At 35.3% G+C, this 2,505-nt stretch overlaps 1 protein-coding gene across 1 annotated transcript in view; it reads left to right on the top strand.

The window, feature by feature from the left end:
- Positions 1 to 1,065: 1,065 nt before the first annotated feature.
- Positions 1,066 to 2,505, top strand: part of LOC125040621 — a 13,962-nt gene continuing 12,522 nt past the window's right edge. The window contains exons 1-3 of the mRNA XM_047635274.1: positions 1,066 to 1,089; positions 1,557 to 1,642; positions 1,833 to 2,172. Coding sequence (XP_047491230.1) covers positions 1,066 to 1,089; positions 1,557 to 1,642; positions 1,833 to 2,172 — 450 coding nt within the window. The remainder of the gene's footprint in view (positions 1,090 to 1,556; positions 1,643 to 1,832; positions 2,173 to 2,505) is intronic.

The following is a 2,505-nucleotide window of genomic DNA, read 5'->3' as shown; positions in this document are numbered from 1 at the left end:
TCAACAAACTTCTTTAGCCCCAAAATTGCACGAACATTTCGTTTTTGTGCTACACATAGGTATTATGATGCTTTTATGCGTTGCTCTCCGAACCGTTTGGCAAGACGTTAAATGTGAGTATATTAGGCGTAAAAATGTTTGAAAGCGTGTTTATTTAGTGCTTGTTTTAAATAGTACATTAAACCACACTGTTTACTAGTCACGCATAGTTTGCATATGTAATGAAACTGAGTATAGAGGATTTTACTATGCCACTGATTATATTTTCGAAAAAGAACAGGGCTCAAAATTGGACCCTGGGATTTTGAGAAGATACGTTTTTGTCATAATAAACAATATACCACCGTTTTGTTTAATGTGAAATAAACCAATCATATAATTTACCTCGGATACCGTATTGTTCAAGTTTACATAAACAAATGGTATGATTTACCGTATGAAAAGCTTTTGGCAGCTACCTGCCAAATGTGAATCTATCATCATTAAATACATTAAAGTGGTTGATAAAGTCACTTCCATTTATATAAAGTTTGGATCTCCTGCTCCATTTACCAACTCCCAGCAGACATTCACGAGATGATTTTTTAAAGCTCAAAATGTGGCATTTTGCATAGTCTTTGTAATATATAGTTTTTCTATTTGAAATTTTATTGTGCGAATCCATATTACAAACAGAGTAGGTAGAGCAATGATCTAATAAGTTGCAGTAAACGATTCCACGAACTGTATTGGGAATGTTATTGGTCCATATGTGGTATATGAGGGTAACAAAATTTCCTTTGTTGTTGTTGGACTTCTGGTTGTGATAAAATACAATTCTGAATTTAGAATAGACATAGACTCTTGATCTGACTGCCATTTTAGAAAATCCAGATTTGAATCGCCAAAGAGGATAGTGTCATGACTTTAATAACTGACTGAATTTTATCAGTAAATATTTTGATTTCGCTGCTCTATAACTGCTCTATCAGTATAAAAATGAAACTTTATTTCAACAAAGACCAATTCTAAATATTCTTAAACTGATAAGACTGGTCAGAACTCTACAGAGTAACTGTTACTGACATGAAGGGCAACGTCACCACTGTGGTGGGATCCACTGTTGAAATATGAATCATAATTTTCTAAATTATATAATGGACATCATCGGTTAATTTTGCTTCAGAAAAGCCATTATTGTCAAAATTTTGATCAATAAATTTACTGAAATGCTCGGGAATGCTGCAAATGTTATGGCTTACGACTGACAGCTGAGTACTTGTATCAAGGGACTTGCTAAACCGGGAATCTCATTGAAACACATACGAACACCAAGGTGATTTTACATAATGTGATCTGGTCAAGGTCACTTGGGTGCCCGTGAAGATTGTTTTCTAGGTAACTTGAGTGAGACTGGCGAAATGTTATCTGAATTATTAAGCAAATAGAAACATAATAATCTAAATCAGTAAAAGGGAAATTTGAAATGGAAGAATCCATGAGGGATGATTGTGAATTTGGTATTTACAAACAGATGAAAGCATTATAGCAATCACCGTATTCCGTTTTTCCCGCAGATTAAGAACAACTCTAGGCTTCTGACGATGCTGCCTGGTCCACTAGACCCAGATGACCCGGACTTAATTGACCACGTTAAATCAAGGTCAGGCAATGAACAAGTCATTATCTTGTCCCATACAAGAAAAAATCACGCTGTTGATATTTATTAGCCAATAAAATGACGTCAGTATTACAGCTAATAGCAGAATAAAAAGAAATATTAGTTTTCAGTTGATAGAATTCACATGATAATTCTACCTGAAAGAGTGTGATACTAAAGATTTTCGTTGCAGGTATCTGCACCCTCCTTCCACCGGGCCATACAACCTGAAGGTGGACCGCCTGAACCCGGCCGAGAGGCTCTACAACGCTTACAGGTTTAGTGACTACGGCTGGCCAGAACTAGATCGCATTATCAAAACACTTTTCGACCCCAAATCAAATGGCTTTTTCGTCGAAGCTGGAGCTCTAGACGGCGAATATCTTTCCAATACTTTGTACTTAGAGAGGGAAAAAGGATGGAAAGGACTTCTCGTGGAACCTGACGAGGAGATGTTTAGGCTTCTAAGGAAGAAAAACAGAAAAACGTGGTCTATACACTCGTGTCTGGCGACCAAGCCGTACCCCATGAAGGTACAGTACTTTGACTGTTATTATTATAATTATTACCATGATCGTTTCAATGACCTTTATTATTATCATCATCAGTGTAATTATTAACACAACTAGATATTATGATTAATATCCTACTATTAATGTTTACAATATTCTCGCGTATTATTATAATGACAACTATAGTTATGATATAATTTTATGGTTTATGGTTATTACTAGTACCATAGATTCCCAAATCAAAAGCATATTGTAATCATCATCCTCGTCATGACCGGCACCATCACAATAAATAATGAATAGAAATAATAATGATAATGATAACTGATAAACATGATTAACATGATGACGATA

This window comes from Penaeus chinensis, chromosome 3, assembly GCF_019202785.1.
Source record: "Penaeus chinensis breed Huanghai No. 1 chromosome 3, ASM1920278v2, whole genome shotgun sequence".
Taxonomy (NCBI): domain Eukaryota; kingdom Metazoa; phylum Arthropoda; class Malacostraca; order Decapoda; family Penaeidae; genus Penaeus; species Penaeus chinensis.
The sequence above is the reverse complement of the archived record's forward strand: the minus strand, read 5'-3'. Positions and strand labels throughout refer to the sequence as shown.